The 17895-nt window shown below is 38.1% G+C and overlaps 1 protein-coding gene across 8 annotated transcripts in view; it reads right to left on the bottom strand.

The window, feature by feature from the left end:
- PATJ (PATJ crumbs cell polarity complex component) overlaps nt 1-17895 on the bottom strand; it is a 353196-nt gene that overhangs the window by 204979 nt on the left and 130322 nt on the right. For all 8 annotated transcript variants that reach the window (XM_068540002.1, XM_068540005.1, XM_068540003.1 and 5 more), the window contains exons 23-25: nt 15987-16058; nt 14544-14721; nt 1391-1501 (exon numbers count right to left, since the gene is read on the bottom strand). In XM_068540002.1, the coding sequence (XP_068396103.1) occupies nt 1391-1501; nt 14544-14721; nt 15987-16058 (361 nt within the window). The remainder of the gene's footprint in view (nt 1-1390; nt 1502-14543; nt 14722-15986; nt 16059-17895) is intronic.

Below are 17895 nucleotides of genomic sequence, written 5' to 3'. Positions count from 1 at the left end.
GGCCTCAACGACTTTCTCAATATTAAAAGAGTTAAAAGCTGGATTCCAATAAATCTAGAATTTCAAATTGTATAAAAATGTGAAGACCTTGGGCTTCCCTGGTGGCGCAGTGGTTGAGAATCTGCCTGCTAATGCAGGGGACACGGGTTCGAGCCCTGGTCTGGGAAGATCCCACATGCCGCGGAGCGACTAGGCCCGTGAGCCACAACTACTGAGCCTGCGCGTCTGGAGCCTGTGCTCCACAGCAAGAGAGGCCATGATAGTGAGAGGCCCGCGCACCGCGATGAAGAGTGGCCCCCACTTGCCGCAACTGGAGAAAGCCCTCGCACAGAAACGAAGACCCAACACAGCCAAAAAATAAATAAATAAATAAATAAATAAAATATTAAAAAAAAAAAATGTGAAGACCTTATTCAGTTTACCTCTCTCAATTAGTCTTGATGGTGTAAACGGAGCACTAAGACTGGAAGGGACTGTGCTGCCGTGCACCACAGCAGAGCTGCCCAGGTGGGGTGAGGCTGCAGCCCACTGTGTGCAGGCAGGCTACAAGCGTGCTGAAATAGCATGTTGATGCCTTCGCCCTTGGGACAGCCAGACATCTGTTTACACAGTTTGCCATACAAATATTATTTTCTGTATTCCTTGACATAAAAAAAGGTTGAAAAGCACTGCATTAGAGAATTGAAAAGCAAATTTTTAAAAAATATGCAGAGTTTTTCTACTGTTCAGAAGTGTCTATGTTTTGAACAGTTGTCTTCCATTATAAAATAAAGAAAAATAAACATTGCTTCCAGGTACAGGGCTTACGGGGCTGCATATTACAATATAAAATACACATCCTGCCACTAACATCTGTGTATCAGAGTTCTAATTCCATACCAAACAAGTAATTTATTACAGAAAAAAAATTCTATGATTAAATACTGCTCTTTGCGAATTCAGAATCTCCAACAGAACATACAACAATGCAACACGTTTGAATTTTTACATGCCTGTAAAAATACCGACCATTTGGTGGTCCCTCTAGAATGTTTTTAACCCTGACCTACTCTGTATTCAAAGTATTTTATAAACAAAGTAACTGGTTCAGAAAGGTTAGGTAACTTGCCTCCAAATTAGCAAAACTGGTAAATAGGGAATCAAGGAATCAAAAATGGGTCTGTTAGAGTCCACTGAACACCGGAATAACTCAAATTTGACCAGGAAATCAAAATCAGAGGAAAAAAGGGAAAATTGAGGTTAATAACTAAATTTTAATGAAGTTAATGCTTCCTTTAAGTAATAGTAGAATAACAGTAAAAATATATTGAGAAATACTTTGAGGCAAAAGCTTGGTCTACAGATATAGAGAATATTTTTTAAGTTTTTGAAAATATAAACTACAGCTTACTCTTGGAGTGGATGACAAGCTCTGAACAACAAACACCACGGGGTTTCCTGCATTCTTTATGGCCTCAACTGCTTCTCTGTGAGAGGCATTCTGCAAATCTACTCCAGACACCTAAAAACACAGAAGCAATTTATTTCAATTAGAAGGGCAGCAGATCTTGTGGATAGGTTAATTCAAAGTTCATGCGTATTATCTAGTTATGAGAACAGACAGAGTCGAATGAATTATACCAAAGCCAGAAAAAAATAAGATTGACCGAAAAAAGCTTTGCTGTTTTAGATTATGTTTAAGGATATTAATGTTTCACCTTCAAGAAAAGTAAATAAGGTAAATATCTTAATAACAATGGCCCTGGTTAAATATAATTATCCAAAATAGGCAGCTCAGTCAGTAACAGAACCTTAAAAAGCTTCTGAGCTTGTAATGTCACCTCTGCCACCATCACAGTACACAATTCTGAGTGAGGGCAGGGGTTGGGGATCTCTCTGGACTCACCTTCTCTCAAGTAAACTGAGAAGAATGACATTTTAAGCAAATTGCCCATTATCACAGTTGAGAAGCTGAACATTTCTCAAATTATATCAAAAATGAAGTATGAAAACACCCATAGGTTCTTTCTAAAAGAGTTCTGTGTTCAACAAATTTGAGTATGTGGAATCTAGAAAAATGGTAGAGATGAACTTATTTGCAAAGCAGAAATAGAGTCACAGATGTAGAGAACAAATTTACAGTTACCAAGGGGGGAGGGGGGGTTGGAAGAATTGGGATATTGGGACTGACATATATACACTACTATGTATAAAATAGATAACTAATGAGAACCTACTGTATAACACAGGGAACTCTACTCAATGCTCTGTGGTGATCTAAATGGGAAGGAAATCTAAAAAAGAGTGGATATATGTATACATATAACTGATTCACTTTGCTGTATAGCCAAGAAACTAACCAACATTGTAAAGCAACTATACTCCAATAAAAATTAATTTAAAAAGCTGGGGCAAGTGTAAACATCTCCTTATTATATAAATCTGAGAGAACATAACTTGTGAACATGCCCATAATCTCAAAGAGCATTCTGAATTTATCAAACATATTTACAAGAACCAATTTTTGAAACTGATAATGTAAGGAAGCCTTGGTAAAAGTTGAGGTGGTTTACAGTCAGTTGATAGAGACAATTTGTGAATATTGTTTTGCCATAAGGGGATCAAAGAAATAGGAATGTAAGTGAAGAGGGATGTGGGATCAAGTGTGGTTTTTGTTTTTAAGATGGGATAGATTACAGTAATAATGATGCAGTGGAGAGGAAAAATGAAGGGTAGAGAGGAGTGATGACTGTGGAAGCAAATCCTTGGACAGTGAAGAGGGAATGTCTTCCACTGTACAAGTTAGACTGGCTCTAGATAGAAGAAACACAAATAGTTCATTTGCTGTGACAAATACAGTCAGAAAAAAGCTTTGGTATGCAGTGGGAGCAAGGGGAAACTCTCTTTTGACTGCTTCTATGTTCTCAACGAAATAAGAAACAAGGACCATAAACAGAGATTAAGACTGCAGCAGGAGGTATAGGAGATTTGAAGTAGTTACCTATGAAAGTAGAAGAATGAAACAACTCGGGAAATATTACAGGGCTACAGGGCAGAATTAAAGACCCACTTGAGGGGGTGGTCATGAATTTAAAATGAGACCAGACAGCATGGGTGGTTATTTTCTCCAGTCGTGCTAGAGATCTGAAATAAGCAAAAAGTTGCACTTAACTAGGATGTGGTTCTCCCAGGCAAGTTCGGTGAAAGGAAAGAGGATCAAAGGAGTTGGAAGTATATACAAGGGAGTGATAGGATGATAAGTCACTGAATCTGAGCAGAGTGAGGAAGAAAGTGAGCATGCCAGAAGCTGAGACACAGAGAAGCGAGGGTCCTAAGGTAGGAGATAGGAGCCCAGTGTGTTAGAAGGGTTTAAAGCCAGGTGAGTCTAAAGTACAGAGAAAGAGGAGAGAACGGAAAGAGGTGAGGTCAGGGAGGCAGCTGAAGCCACCTCATGCAAAATCCAAAAGGCCATGGCAAGAACTTTGGCTTTTTATTCTAATAGGTATCAATGAAGATTTTAATGCTCTGTAAAAGCTCTTTTCCCATATGAGTTGAGGAAGGATACGAATAATAGTAAATGAAAAAAATACAGACAAAAATTAAAGTGACACATAAAAGCTGTCACAACAGTTTGATGAAGCTTCTTTCAAATAACCTGATCCCCAAAATATTCAACAGTAAGAGAAGTAGAGGCTATATGAGAACTACTTCCTCCTCTAGTAATAATCAGTTTTTGTTTCCCTAACAGAGATTTCCACATTGTTAAATGGGAATCACCGAAGTCGGGAAGTTAGGAAAAAAACAGTATTCTGTCATATTACAACACAAAAATAATCTTAGTTTTTCTCAGCTTTAAAATTATAACTTAAGAGTATGTTCATTCACACAGATGAAGACCCATTTCTAAAAATTACATTAAATTCTAACTTCCTACTTTAAAAAACTCTTCTTTATATGGACCTAAACCTTTCAGGCAATTGTTTCAAGACAAAGAGAAATGATTATTAAACTTCACTAACAAAACAAACAAGTAATGCTCTTCATAGAAAAAAATAAACAAATGACTCATTATGCTTCACAAAATATATATTAGAGTGCAACATTTCAGGGCTGTTGTGAATTTGAAGAAATATAATTATTAAATAAGAGATAAAACAGTGGATTCTTATTAGTATGTGTATGAGTGATGACGATTAAATGAGAGAATACTTTATATTCAACTGAGAACAGAGAAAGATGAGAAAAAGAAACAAAATTCAAAAAGATTAAAAAAGTAAACAATCCGATTAGCAAACAGGCAAAAACACAAACAAACATTTCACCAAAGAGGGTATTGGATGGCAATCAAGCACATGAAAAGTTCTTTCTCATTAGCCATTAGGGAACCACAAATTAAAACAACAATGATATCACTATATACCTAGCAAGAATGGCTAAAATGAAAAACAGTGACAACACCAAATGTTGATGAGGATGCAGAGAAACTGAATCACTCATACATTGCTGGTGGAAATACAAAATAGTACAGCCATTCTGGAAAATAGTTTGACAGTTTCTTACAAAGGAACTTAACATACAACCCAGCAATTACACTCTTGGGCATCTATCCCAGAGAGACAAAGACTTATTTTCACTCAGGAACTTGTATACAAATGTTTATAGGAGCTTTATTCATAATAGCCAAGAACTGGAAACCACCAAAGTGTCTTTCAGTGGCTGAATGGTTAAACGGTGGTACCTCCATACCATGGAATACTACTCATCCATAAAAAGGGATGAATGAGGAGGTGCCTTCAAGATGGCAGAGGAGTAAGATGTGGAGATCAACTTCCTCCCCACAAATACATCAAAACTACATCTACATGTGGAACAACTCTTACAGAACACCTACTGAACGCTGGCAGAAGACCTCAGACTTCCCAAAAGGCAAGAAACTCCCCGCGTACCTGGGTAGGGCAAAAGAAAAAAGAAAAAACAGAGACAAAAGAATAGGGATGGGACCTGCACCAATGAGAAGGAGCTGTGAAGGAGGAAAAGTTTCCACACACTAGGAAGCTCCTTCACTGGTGGATATGGGGGCTGGGCGGAGGGGAAGCTTCAGAGCCAAGGAGGAGAGTGCACCAACAGGGGTGCAGAGGGCAAAGCAGAGAGATTCCTACACAGAGGAATAGTGCCGACCAGCACTCACCAGCCCGAGAGGCTTGTCTGCTCACCCGCCAGGGCAGGTGGGGGCTGGGAGCTGAGGCTCGGGTTTCGGGGGTCAGATCCCAGGGAGAGGACTGGGGTTGGCTGCGAGAAGACAGCCTGAAGGGGGCTAGTGCACCACAGCTAGACGGGAGGGAGCCCAGGAAAAAGTCTGGAACTGCCTAAGAGGCAAGAGACTATTGTTTCAGGGTGCACGAGGAGACGGGATTCAGAGCACCACCTAAACGAGCTCCAGAGATGGGCACGAGCTGTGGCTATCAGCGCAGACCCCAGAGACGGGCACGGGATGCTAAGGCTGCTGCTGCCGCCACCAAGAAGCCTGTGTGCGAGCACAGGCCACTCTCCACACCGCCCCTCCTGGGAGCCTGTGCCGCCCACCACTGCCAGAGTCCTGTGATCCAGGGACAACTTCCAAGGTAGAACACACAGAGCGCCACAGACTGTTGCAACATCACCTCGGCCTCTGCCACGGCAGGCTCGCCCCGCATCCCGTACCCCTCTGTTCCCCCAACTGAGTGAGCCAGAGCCCCCCAATCAACTGCTACTTTAACCCCATCCTGTCTGGGCAGGGAACAGATGCCCTCAGGTGACCTACACACAGAGGAGGGGTCAAATCCAAAGCTGAACACCAGGAGCTGTGCAAACAAGGAAGGGTAAGGGAAAATTCTCCCAGAAGCCTCAGGAGCAGCAGACTAAATCTCCACAATCAACGTGACGTACCCTTCATCACTGGAATATCTGAATACACAAAGAATCATCCCAAAATTGAGGCAGTGGACGTTAGGAGCAACTGTAGACTTAGGGTTTGCTTTCTACATCTACTTTGTTTCTGGTTTTATGTTTATCTTGGTTCAGTGTTTAGAGTTAATGACCAATAGTAGATTTCTTTTATTGATTGGGTTGCTCTCTTCCTTTTTTTATATATATATATATTTTTTATTTTTTCCTTTTTCTTTTTGTGAGTGTGTATGTGTATGCTTCTTTGTGTGATTTTGTGTGTATAGCTTTGCTTTTGCCATTTGCCTAGGGTTCTGTCTGTCCGTTTTTTTGTTTTTTTGGGTTTTTTTGTTAGTATAGTGTTTAGCGCTTGTTATCATTGGTGGATTTCTTTTTGGTTTGGTTGCTCTCTTTTTATCTTTCTTTTTTAATTACTTTTAAATTTTTTTATTTTTAATAATTTTTATTTTAATAACTATATTTTCTTTTTCTTTTCTTTCTTTCTTTCTTTTTTTCCCTCCCTTTTCTTCTGAGCCACGTGGCTGACAGGGTCTTGGTACTCTGGCCAGGTGTCAGGCCTGAGCCTCTGAGGTGGGAGAGCTGAGTTCAGGACATTGGTTCACCAGAGACCTCCCGGCCCCACATAATATCAAATGGCGAAAGCGCTCCCAGAGATCTCCATCTCAACACTAAGACCCAGCCCCACTCAACGACCAGCAAGCTACAGTGCTGGACACCCTATGTCAAACAACTAGCAAGACAGGAACACAACCCCACCCATTTGCAGAGAGGCAGCTAAAATCATAATAAGGTCACAGACAACCCAAAACACACCACCAGACACGGTCCTGCCCACCAAAAAGACAAGATCCAGCCTCATCCACCAGAACACAGGCACCAGTCCCCTCTACCAGGAAGCCTACACAACCCACTGAACAAACCTTAGCCACTGGGGACAGATACCAAAAACAACGGGAACTACGAACCTGCAGCCTGTAAAAAGGAGACCCCAAACACAGTAAGATAAGCAAAATGAGACGACAGAAAAACACACAGCAGATGAAGGAGCAAGGTAAAAACCCACTGGACCAAAATAAATGAAGAGGAAAGAGGCACTCTACATGAAAAAGAATTCAGAGTAATGATAGTAAAGATGATTCAAAACCTTGGAAACAGAATGGAGAAAACACAAGAAACGTTTAACAAAGACCTAGAAGAACTAAAGAGCAAACAAACAATGATGAACAACACAATAAATGAAATTAAAAATTCTCTAGAAGGAATCAATAGCAGAATAACTGAGGCAGAAGAACGGATAAGTGACCTGGAAGATTAAACAGTGGAAATAACTACTGCAGAGCAGAATAAAGAAAAAAGAATGAAAAGAATTGAGGACAGTCTCAGAGACCACTGGGACAACATTAAACTCACCAATATTCGAATTATAGGGCTCCCAGAAAAAGAAGAGAAAAAAAAGGAACTGAGAAAATATTTGAAGAGATTATAGTTGAAAATTTCTCTGATATGGGAAAGGAAAGAGTCAGTCAAGTCCAGGAAGCACAGAGAGTCCCATACAGAATAAATCCAAGGAGAAACGTGCCAAGACACATATTAATCAAACTATCAAAAATTAAATACAAAGAAAAAATATTAAAAGCAGCAAGGGAAAAGCAACAAATAACATACAAGGGAATCCCCATAAGGTTAAGAGCTGATCTTTCAGCAGAAACTCTCCAAGCCAGAAGGGAGTGGCAGGACATATTTAAAGTCATGAAAGGGAAAAACCTACAACCAAGATTACTCTACCCAGCAAGGATCTCATTCAGATTTGATGGAGAAATTAAAACATTTACAGACAAGCAAAAACTACAAGAATTCAGCACCACCAAACGATCTTTACAACAAACACTAAAGGAACTTCTCTAGGCAGGAAACACAAGAGAAGGAAAAGATCTACAATAACAAACCCAAAGCAATTAAGAAAATGGTAATAGGAACAAACATATCGATAACTGCCTTAAATGTAAATGGATTAAATGCTCCAACCAAAAGACACAGACTGGCTGAATGGATACAAAAACAAGACCCATATATATTCTGCCTACAAGAGACCCACTTCAGACCTAGGGACACATACAGTCTGAAAGTGAGGGGATGGAAAAAGATGTTCCATGCAAATGGAAATCAAAAGAAAGCTGGAATAGCAATACTCATATCAGACAAAATAGACTTTAAAATAAAGACTATTACAAGAGACAAAGAAGGACACTACATAATGATCAAGGGATCAATCCAAGAAGAAGATATAACAATTGTAAATATTTATGCACCCAACACAGGAGCACCACAATACATAAGGCAAATGCTAACAGCCATAAAAGGGGAAATCAACAATAACAGAGTCATAGTAGGGGACTTTAACACCCCACTTTCACCAATAGACAGATCATCCAAAATGAAAATAAATAAGGAAACACAAGCTTTAAATGATACATTAAACAACATGGACTTAATTGATATTTACAGGACATTCCATCCAAAAACAACAGAACACACTTTCTTCTCAAGTGCTCATGGAACATTCTCCAGGATAGATCCTATCTTGGGTCACAAATCAAGCCTTGGTAAATTTAAGAAAATTGAAATCGTATCAAGTATCTTTTCGGACCACAATGCTATGAGAGTAGATATCAATTACAGGAAAAAACCTCTAAAAAATACAAACACATGGAGGCTAAACAATACACTACTAAATAACCAAGGGATCACTGAAGAAATCAAAGGGGAAATCAAAAAATACCTAGAAACAAATGACAATGAAAACACGACCACCCAAAACCTACGGGAAGCAGCAAAAGCAGTTCTAAGAGGGAAGTTTATAGCAATACAATCCTACCTCAAGAAACAAGAAACATCTCAAATAAACAACCTAAACTTACACCTAAAGCAATTAGAGAGAGAAAGAAGAACAAAAAAAACCCAAAGTTAGCAGAAGAAATCATTAAGATCAGATCAGAAATAAATGAAAAAGAAATGAGGGAAACGATAGCAAAGATCAATAAAACTAAAAGCTGGTTCTTTGAGAAGATAAACAAAATTGATAAACCATTAGCCAGACTCATCAAGAAAAAAAGGGAGAAGACTCACATCAATAGAATTAAAACTGAAAAAGGAGAAGTTACAACTGACACAGCAGAAATATAAAGGATCATGAGCGATTACTACAAGCAACTATGTGCTTATTGGACAACCAGGAAAAAATGGACAAATTCTTAGGAAAGTACAACCTTCCGAGACTGAACCAGGGAGAAATAGCAAATACAAACAGACTAATCACAAGCACTGAAACTGAAACTGTGATTAAAAATCTTCCAAAAAACAAAAGCCCAGGACCAGATGGCTTCACAGGTGAATTCTATCAAACATTTAGAGAAGAGCTAACACCTATCCTTCTCAAACTCTTCCAAACTATAGCAGAGGAAGGAACACTTCCAAACTCAACCTACGAGGCCACCATCACCCTGATACCAAAACCAGACAAAGGTGTCACAAAACAAGAAAACTATAAGCCAGGATCACTGATGAACAGATGCAAAAATCCTCAACAGAATACTAGCAAACAGAATCCAACAGCACATTAAAAGGATCATACACCATGATCAAGTGGGGTTTATCCCAAGAATGCAAGGATTCTTCAATATATGCAAATCAATCAATGTGATACACCATATTAACAAATTGAAGGATAAAAACCATATGATCACCTCAATAGATGCAGAAAATGCTTTTGACAAAATTCAACACACATTTATGATAAAAAACCCTCTACAAAGTAGGCATAGGGGGAACTTACCTCAACATAATAAGGCCCATATATGAGAAACCCACAGCCAACATCATTCTCAATGGTGAAAAACTGAAACCATTTCCATTAAGATCAGGAACAAGACAATGGTGCCCACTCTCACCACTGTTATGCAACATAGATTTGGAAGTTTTATCCACAGCAATCAGAGAAGAAAAGAAATAAAAGGAATCCAAATTGGAAAAGAAGAAGTAAAACTGTCACTGTTTGCAGATGACATGATACTATACATAGAGAATCCTAAAGATGCTACCAGAAAACTACTAGAGCTAATCAATGAATTTGGTAAAGTAGCAGGATACAAAATTAATGCACAGAAATCTCCTGCATTCCTATACACTAAAGATGAAAATTCTGAAAGAGAAATTAAGGAAACACTCCCATTTACCATTGCAACAAAAAGAATAAAATACCTAGGAATAAATCTACCTAAGGAGACAAAAGACCTGTATGCACAAAACTATAAGACACTGATGAAAGAAATTAAAGATGATACCAACAGATGGAGAGATATATCATGTTCTTGGATTGGAAGAATCAACATTGTGAAAATGACTATACTACCCAAAGCAATTTACAGATTCAGTGCAATCCCTATCAAACTACCAATGCCATTTTTCACAGAACTAGAACAAAAAATTTCACAATTTGTATGGAAACACAAAAGACCCCAAATAGCCAAAGCAATCTTGAGAAAGAAAAACGGAGCTGGAGGAATCAGGCTTCCTGACTTCAGACTATACTACAAAGCTACAGTAATCAAGACAGCATTGTACTGGCACAAAAACAGAAATATAGATCAATGGAACATGATAGAAAGCCCAGAGATAAACCCACGCACATATGGTCACCTACTCTTTCATAAAGGAGGCAACAATATACAATGGAGAAAAGACAGCCTCTTCAATAAGTGATGCTGGGAAAACTGGACAGCTACATGTAAAAGAATAAAATTAGAACACTCCTTAACACCATACACAAAAATAAACTCGAAATGGATTAAAGACCTAAATGTAAGGCCAGACACTATAAAACTCTTAGAGGAAAACATAGGCAGAACACTCTATGACATAAATCACAGCAAGATCCTTTTTGACCCACCTCCTAGAGAAGTGGAAGTAAAAATAAAAGTAAACAAATGGGACCTAATGAAACTTAAAAGCTTTTGCACAGCAAAGGAAACCATAAACAAGACGAAAAGACAACCCTTAGAATGAGATAAAATATTTGCAAACGGAGCCACTGACAAAGTATTAGTCTCTAAAATATACAAGCAGCTCATGCAGCTCAATATCAAAGAAACAAACAACCCAATCCAAAAATGGGCAGAAGACCTAAATAGACATTTCTCCAAAGAAGATATGTAGATTGCCAACAAACACATGAAAGGATGCTCAACATCACTAATCATTAGAGAAATGCAAATCAAAACTACAATGAGGTATCACCTCACACTGGTCAGAATGGCCATTATCAAAAAATCTACAAACAATAAATGCTGGAGAGGGTGTGGAGAAAACGGAACCCTCTTGCACTGTTGGTGGGAATGTAAACTGATATAGCCACTATGGAGAACAGTATGGAGGTTCCTTAAAAAACTAAAAATAGGGCTTCTCTGGTGGCGCAGTTGTTAAGAATCCACCTGCAATGCAGGAGACACGGGTTCGAGCTTGGTCCGGGAAGATCCCACATGACGCACAGCAACTAAGCCCATGCACCACAGCTACTGAGCCTGCAATCTAGAGCCCGCGAGCCACAACTACTGAGCCCATGTGCCACAACTACTGAAGCCCGTGTGCCCTACAGTCTGTGCTCTGCAACAAGAGAAGCCACTGCAATGAGAAGGCTGCGCACTGCAGTGAAGAGTAGCCCCCACTCACTGCAACTAGAGAAAGCCCACGTGCAGCAACAAAGAGCCAACACAGCCAAAAATAAATAAAATTAATTAGCTAATTTTTTTAAAAATAGTATAACTACCATATGACCCAGCAATCCCACTACTGGGCATATGCCCTAAGACAACCATAAGTCAAAAAGAGTCACGTACCACTATGTTCATTGCAGCACTATTTACAATAGCCAGGACATGGAAGCAACCTAAGTGTCCATCAACAGATGAATGGATAAAGAAGATGTGGCACATATATACAATGGAATATTACTCAGCCACAAAAAGAAATGAAACTGAGTTATTTGTAGTGAGGTGGATGGACCTAGAGACTGTTATACAGAGTGAAGTAAGTCAGAAAGAGAAAAACAAATACCGTATGCTAACACATATATATGGAATCTAAAAAAAAAAAAAAACAATGGTTCTGAAGAACCTAGGGGCAGGACAGGAATAAAGACGCAGACATATAGAATGGACTTCAGGACACGAGGAGGGGGAAGGGTAGGCTGGGACAAAGTGAGAGAGTGGCATGGACATATATACACTACCAAATGTAAAATAGGTAGCCAGTGGGAAGCAGCCACATAGCACCGGAAGATCAGCTCAGTGCTTGTGACCACCTAGAGGAGTGGGATAGGGAGGGTGGGAGGGATATGCATGAGGGAGGAGATATGGGGATATATGTATACATATAGCTGATTCACTTTGTCATACAGCAGAAACTAACATACCATTTTAAAGCAATTATACTCCAATAAAGATGTTAAAAATAAATAAATTTTTAAAAAGGGATGAACAATTGATAGACACAAGAAATTGAATGAACTTCAATGAAATTACGCTGAGTGAAGAAAACCAATCTCAAAAAAGATACAAAATGCATAATTCCATTTATGTAACAATTTGTAAAATAACATAAGTATAAACATGGAGAAACAGAATAGTGGTGGCCAGAGGCTAGGGATGGGGGTGGAGGGGATGGGAGAGGAGTGGCTGTAAAGGGGTCAGACAAGGGAGTCTTATGGTGATGATTCAACTGAGTTTCGTGATTGCTGTGTGGGTTATGCAAGGCTATACATATGATAAAACTGTGTAGAGCTATAAACACACACACACAAATGGTACATGTATAACTCGTGAAATCTTAATAAGGTCTATGAATTGTGCCAATATCCGTATTTTGATTTTGCTATTGAACTATAGTTGTATAAGATGTTAACATTGGGTGACGCTGAGGGAAGGGTAAGCGGGACTTCCTTGTACATTTGTTTGCAACTTCCTATGAACCTATAACTATTTCAAAATATAAAGAAAAAAATATAATTTTAAATGTCTTTTGTATTTTGTTCGAAGTTCAAATGTGTCAGTAATCAAAATAAACAATAAATGATTCTTATTTATTAGATGAAGATTATCAATTTAGATTTTTAAAAGGCAGTATCCAGTTATTATGTTGCTTAAAATACAACTAAAACAAAATCACAAATAAGGGTGAAAATGAAGGAAAGAAAAAAAAACAATGTACTATGCAAATGCTAAGAAACCACACCTGCCCCAGAAGCCAGAATAATCCTTCTAAAAAATGTGTACGTGTTCAGAATTCTCTAATGGACTCTCATGCATTCAGAGTAGACAACCTTCCAATCTCTACATGATGTGGCTTCCCATTACCTCTCAGACCTTTTCTCTTTCACCCTCTCTCTTGTTCACTCTACGGATATTAGCAGTGCTGGATTTCTTTCTGTTCCTTCAACACATCCAGGCAAACTCCCACCTCAGAGCTTTCACACTTCAGTTCACTCTGTCTGGAGCCCTCTTCCCCCATGTGTCCATATTGCTCACTCTCTCATTTCTTATATTTGTCCCAATATCATCTTCCATAAGAAATCTATTCATTGCAACTACTGCTGTCACCACACATCATTCCTTATCCTCCTCCCTGTTATTTTTCTCCATAGTTACTTATAACAATCTAACATTCTATGTATTACTTATTTTGTGCATTGTCTATCTACCCCGCTATCATATAAACGCCATAAGAGAAGGGATTTTTGGTCATTTTCTTCATTGCCATATCCCTAGTATGTTTAAAAATGTTTTTTTTTTAATTTCACAAACATAAATATAACCTCAAATTTGTATACACAGAGTAGTTTTATGCAATTCTTTGATTTAATTCTCACAATGATTCTATGGATTTTGAAATCTCATTTCCATTTTATTTGGAAACTGAAAATAAAATAGGTTTCATAATTTGTCCAAGAGCAAAGAAAAAACAAGCAGGACAATCTAGACTTCAACCCATGATCTCCAGAGCTCTTTTCATTGTTTCAGAGCTAAAACACCACAGCTGATGTTTAGCATCATAAAGCATGAATCAACAAGCAGATTCTGGGATTAAAAATATTCAATATGATGTCATCCAATAAACCTAATGCAAAGAAATGTATCAGATTCAGACCTCTTAGTGCCTTGATGTGCCCTTCAAACTCCACTCTGCAAAGCCTGCCATGTATAAAGGATGGACTCACCTCTCCCCCAATACAGTCTTGACCCTGGGAGGACAGCACGGCTATCCCACTGACATATACAATTCAGAGTTTGTTAAAGACTGTGGGAGAAGCATGATGTCCACCATCTGCCTCATTCTGTCAAATTGTGTTTTTTCAGTCAGCTGAGGCTTTTTGTTTTATCATTTTATATGCTATCAGCTCAGCTTTAGAATCTCATAAAATTGTGCAAACATGCAAACTAAAGCATCTGAATAAAATACACCAATTGTACACACATACACCCCAACACATAAAGGAAGGACTTCTGGTTAAATGATCATTTTACTGTCTTACAGTACATTTCAAACAAAAACAAAATTTTAACACTATTTACCTCAAGTATTTTATCTCCAGTTTTAAGAGCATTTGTTTTTCCTGCTGGACTGTCTTCCAAAACTTGTTTGATAAATATACCCTTAAGCTCCTCTCCATTCTTCAGGCGTTTTATCACAGTTTGTCCACCAACAATACTAATACCAAGAGATACATCCGGTTCTCTAAAAATCTCAACACTGTAAAAACAAAAAAACAAAATTCACTCATGAACAAGGTAATTTGTTGTACTGTCACTGTGTTTAATGTGTACCATCCCCTTGTGACTCATATTCTATATAAATATATTTTCACAAATGTTATAGAAGTTATACCTAGCTCCAAAATTATAAGATTCTATCAATAATTCATGGCATATGTGAAAGTGTAAATTCTGAAAAAGATTTCCAAAACAAATACAACTCTTAATATTGAGAGATTTAGCAAGGACTTAATGTTCTCATCTCCCATCACCATATATTTTCTGTGATGAGTCCCTTTCATCTATATCATAACATTAGCAAAGAATGAATTAAGGAAATAACTAATGGGTGGAAAAAAAAAATCAAGAAAGTCACATGTATCATTATGGCAAAAAGCAGAAACCTTCAGAATAAAATAAACTTGCCACTAACAGGCTCACTGCCCATACTGCTTTTCCCAGTCAGCCGTTTTAACCTGTGGTTCTTTACGTAGAGGACAGATTTTATAGCTCCAAAGGCTGGAAAGGTTTTCTCTTCTTCCTACATCCACATCATTTTCATAAAGTATAGAATAAAACTTGCCCCTCAAAATATTATGAATTTTGTTCAAACTGCACAGACATGGCCAATAATTAATTCCAAAAAGTAGCTCAGAAAACAGCTCCTAAGAGTTTTTAAGACAAAACTCAAAAGTACAAAAAAAAAAAAACAATTTGGGTGGCATGGTGGAATAATGCATGAAGATAGACAGCAGCTAAAGGAAGACTTTTATAACCTTAATAAAGCGCAGCCCTGGTGACTACCTAAAACCATGAGAGTATCCAAGGGAGCATGGGCCCAACACACTCTGTTAGTGCAAACGAGGCATAAACTTGGACTAACACAAGAGGAGGAGGGTGCTATGTGATAGAAGCCTTAACTATTGTTGTTGTTTGGAAAAAAGAGCTTCTTTACTGCATTCAAGGCAGCCCTACCTGCTTTGCTTAGTGATACAGTGAGAAAGTATACTTAGTCCATCACAGATGGACATTTGTAAGTTGCTTTCTCTGAAAGAGTATGACAAAGATTTTCCTAATATTGGTTACGGCCATTTTGCCTGGCTAAAAATCTCTAGATAAGACAAAATGAAACTAAAATTTAGGCCAGCGTACGTGTGAACTATGGCAATCATTAGAGAACGACTGAATGACACTATGAAGTTAAAGAAAAGAGCAACTAATTGCATTGTCCTATTGAGAAAGCCAATAATGTCATCAACATACATTCTTGGTGGTCCCCAGTGGCTGAAGTTTGGAGTTTCTTCTCCTTCACCTTCTTCTCTCTCAGGTAATTCACTGAGGAGAAAGAAAGGCAAAAACACACACACATATAACTTACAACACACTCTTACTATTAAAGGTTCTTGAAAAGTTTTACATTACACAATCTATATGTAGTTAAATTGTTCTTAATTTCTAAGCTTTAAAAGTATTTACATCAATAGTTAACTATCCACACAAAACAAAGATATATTGCTTTAGCATTCAACTTAACAATTATCCACCCAGCACCAGAAAATCATTGATTATAAACACTTTTATTGATGACACTCTAGATGTTATGTTCTAAAAATCTGTGTTTGAATTTGTATGATTTCACATTTGTTTCTATAACAGCATTTAAATATTATAAAATATATTTCTTAAAATTTGGTGTGATTGACCAGCTAACAGTCTAGTATAAACTTACACAAACAGCTGAAATGATTAAACAGTCAGTAAACATGATCGTTCTTTCTAGATTTTTCTGTCTAACCCTAAATAATTTCCCTGTCATTTGTATCCCATAAATATTTTGTGTAGTTACACAGCACTTTTCAGTTTACAGAGAAATTTCTTAAACAATGTGATTCTCCCACCTACCACCACCATACTTTCACCCATCAAGTTATGTTAATATGGAACTGCCTAGCGGGATACTGTAAAATGCTGAATTACAGAGTAGTTATAAAAGTAATGTTATCTAATAGGGTAGAGACACTACCATCTATTATCTGGAAGAGGAGTCAGGATTTCTAAGCTCCAGTCTAACCTGTACCACAAAATAGGTGTGTGCCTTTGGACCACCAAATGAAATAACTTATGTGATATTGTCAGTTGTATTACTCTACACAAAAATGTAGGGACGACCTCTTCCATTTCATTTTCACAAAAACCCTGTGAAGTAAGCACAGCAGGTCATATTACTATATTTTCCCCATGAGGCTCAGAGAAGGCTCAGATGTACTACACAATCTCTCCACAGTATCCAAATCTCTCTTTCAGCATGAAGTTTCAATGCTCCATTCTCCTCTGAACTCTCAAATAAGTCCTATAAAAAGTATAAAACTCCAGCTACTTGCCACTCTACAACTTTCTAGGATATAATGGTTTAAGGCTGTGTGAAAAGGAGAAAGTGAAAAAATTTGGACAATCTAAAAACCAGTTAAGGAATTGAGATCATTAGGGATCACTGACATCTCGCCCACTGCAGACAGCCTTCTTGCCTTAGCCAGTCTATTTTTTATGATTAAAAGCATCGTAGAATTCAAGGAAAAACAACTTGGCAGATACTTGCCAGTTACTTATCTAATGTCTTCTCTCCCCATCTTCCTTACCCAACAACATAACCTCCCTTTATTCCAGGTGGCACTATGCCTAGCTTTAAAAAAATAAATTTTCTGGACTTCCCTTCAGCTAATGGTAACTGTGTGCCATAGTTCTGATCAGCAACAAGGAAGCAAAAGTCCCCAGATGAGATTTCCTGGGAAACTCACTAAATGGAGGGAGAATCAGCTGACAGGAGCCTTTTGCTCTATGCTCTTCCCCTTCTTCTTGCCTAGAAGGCAGAGGTGATTATTGGTGGTGAAGCATCCATCTTAAAATCATGAAGAAACCATGAGGACTAAAGCAATACATTGATGACAGCAGAGCAGAAAGAAGAAGATGTCTAAGGCCCTAACAGGACTTCTTCAGGACTTTTTTACATGAAAAAAATTAAGCCCTAGTTGAGTTACGCCACACTAAAAGTGTGTGTGGGGAGAGGGGGGCGGGAGATTCAGTTTATAAGCAGCTAAATGCAATCACTAAATGATACACACATGATTCCACCAATTTAAGTGAAGTCTTCACTTTATCATATCACATTATTATT

The sequence above is a fragment of the Eschrichtius robustus genome, chromosome 3 (assembly GCF_028021215.1).
Source record: "Eschrichtius robustus isolate mEscRob2 chromosome 3, mEscRob2.pri, whole genome shotgun sequence".
Taxonomy (NCBI): Eukaryota; Metazoa; Chordata; class Mammalia; order Artiodactyla; family Eschrichtiidae; genus Eschrichtius; species Eschrichtius robustus.
The sequence above is the reverse complement of the archived record's forward strand: the minus strand, read 5'-3'. Positions and strand labels throughout refer to the sequence as shown.